We start from the raw sequence: 1556 nt of genomic DNA on the forward strand, positions 1-1556 counted from the left end.
AAAGAAGGACGATTTTTTGTCAAGTATTTGAGCTCAGTCTGTGGGGTCCAGGAAAACTCTTTAAACCAGAGAGATGCGGGAGAAACAGGTGTCTGGGATCAATGTGACAACCTGAGCTCAGGAACAAACCGTTTGTCACAGGGGCCTGTTCGGTCGACAGCAGGGTCGGGTCTAGGCACACTCTTTCTGATCCCGCGTTAGACGAATCACAGACCATATTAACTCTAAAGAGAGAGACACTTCCGGCTGCACACCACATGCGGCTGGTGGCACCTTAATTTGGGAGGACGGGCTAACAGTCACTTTTGGAATGGAATGAATGGAACTTGTCGAACGCGACGGTTTCCACCTGTTTGATACCATTCCATTGATTCCATTCCAGACATTATTATGAGCCGTCCTCCCCTACAGCAGCCTGTCCAGGTAAATAGACCGGATACAGTATGTAACTCATGTCTCTCTCTCTCTCAGATCATTGTCTTCGACGAGGAGTGCTTCCAGGGTCGTCGGCACGAGTTCACCTCAGAGTGCTGCAATGTGATGGAGTTCGGGTTCGAGACTGTGCGCTCCCTCAGGGTGGAGAGTGGAGCGTGAGTACTTACACACAAATCCCCACTTAAAAATCCCCAACCCGCAGAAACACTCAAAGCAGACCTTCCACTCGCTGGTTTCAGTCTTTAGAACTATTGCTCAGAGAAGCGGATAGGAAAATGAGAGATCTCAATGTGATGTCTTACTTTTCCCCCTTTCTCCCTCTCGCTCCTATAGTTGGGTTGGCTATGAGCATGCTTCCTACCAGGGCCAGCAGTTTGTGCTGGAGAGAGGAGAGTACCCCCAGTGCGATGCCTTCGGAGGAAGCAATGCCTACCACATCGAGAGAATGACCTCCTTCAGGCCCATTGCCTGCGCTGTGAGTAACTAAACTACCGCTCTCCATCTACTCCTATCTGCTTCTATCACGACCTATTCCACACTCTTCCTCTTGACTGACCCTCCCCCCTCCGTCTTCTCCCCTCCAGAACCACAGGGAGTGTCGTATGACCATTTATGAGCGCGAGAACTTCCTTGGTCGTAAGGGCGAGCTGAGCGACGACTACCCCTCCCTCCAGGCCATGGGCTGGTGCAACAACGAGGTCGGCTCCCTCAGGGTCCAGTCCGGAGCGTGAGTAGCTGGGGCCCTTACCACAGTCAACCTCTCTCTCCCTCTACTTCACTCACTTTCTCTCTCTCTCTTTCATCCTCTCTCCAATCTAATTGTTTGACTACTCCCTTAGCCTCATTAGTATCCATTATCGCAAACTGACTCTGAAATCTCTTTCTGTCTCTCTACCTACCAGTTTCGTGTGCTACCAGTACCCCGGATACCGCGGCTACCAGTACATCATGGAGTGTGACCGTCACTGTGGCGAGTACAAGCACTTCAGGGAGTTCGGCTCCCACTCCCAGACCCCTCAGATCCAGTCCATCCGACGCATTCAGCAGTAACCTCTCACCGTTATCCCAAGCTTAACCCCACTGTTACCCAATGCTGAATAAACTGTCTTTATAAAACCTCA

At 51.2% G+C, this 1556-nt stretch overlaps 1 protein-coding gene across 1 annotated transcript in view; it reads left to right on the top strand.

Annotated features, from left to right (window-relative positions):
- Window positions 1–1556, top strand: part of LOC124007318 (beta-crystallin A4-like) — a 3431-nt gene extending 1875 nt beyond the window's left edge. The window contains exons 3-6 of the mRNA XM_046317801.1: window positions 472–590; window positions 769–910; window positions 1020–1162; window positions 1338–1556. Of these exons, the coding sequence (XP_046173757.1) occupies window positions 472–590; window positions 769–910; window positions 1020–1162; window positions 1338–1485 (552 nt within the window). The 3' untranslated portion in view covers window positions 1486–1556. The remainder of the gene's footprint in view (window positions 1–471; window positions 591–768; window positions 911–1019; window positions 1163–1337) is intronic.

The sequence above is a fragment of the Oncorhynchus gorbuscha genome, linkage group LG20 (genome assembly GCF_021184085.1).
Source record: "Oncorhynchus gorbuscha isolate QuinsamMale2020 ecotype Even-year linkage group LG20, OgorEven_v1.0, whole genome shotgun sequence".
In the NCBI taxonomy this organism is placed as follows: Eukaryota; Metazoa; Chordata; class Actinopteri; order Salmoniformes; family Salmonidae; genus Oncorhynchus; species Oncorhynchus gorbuscha.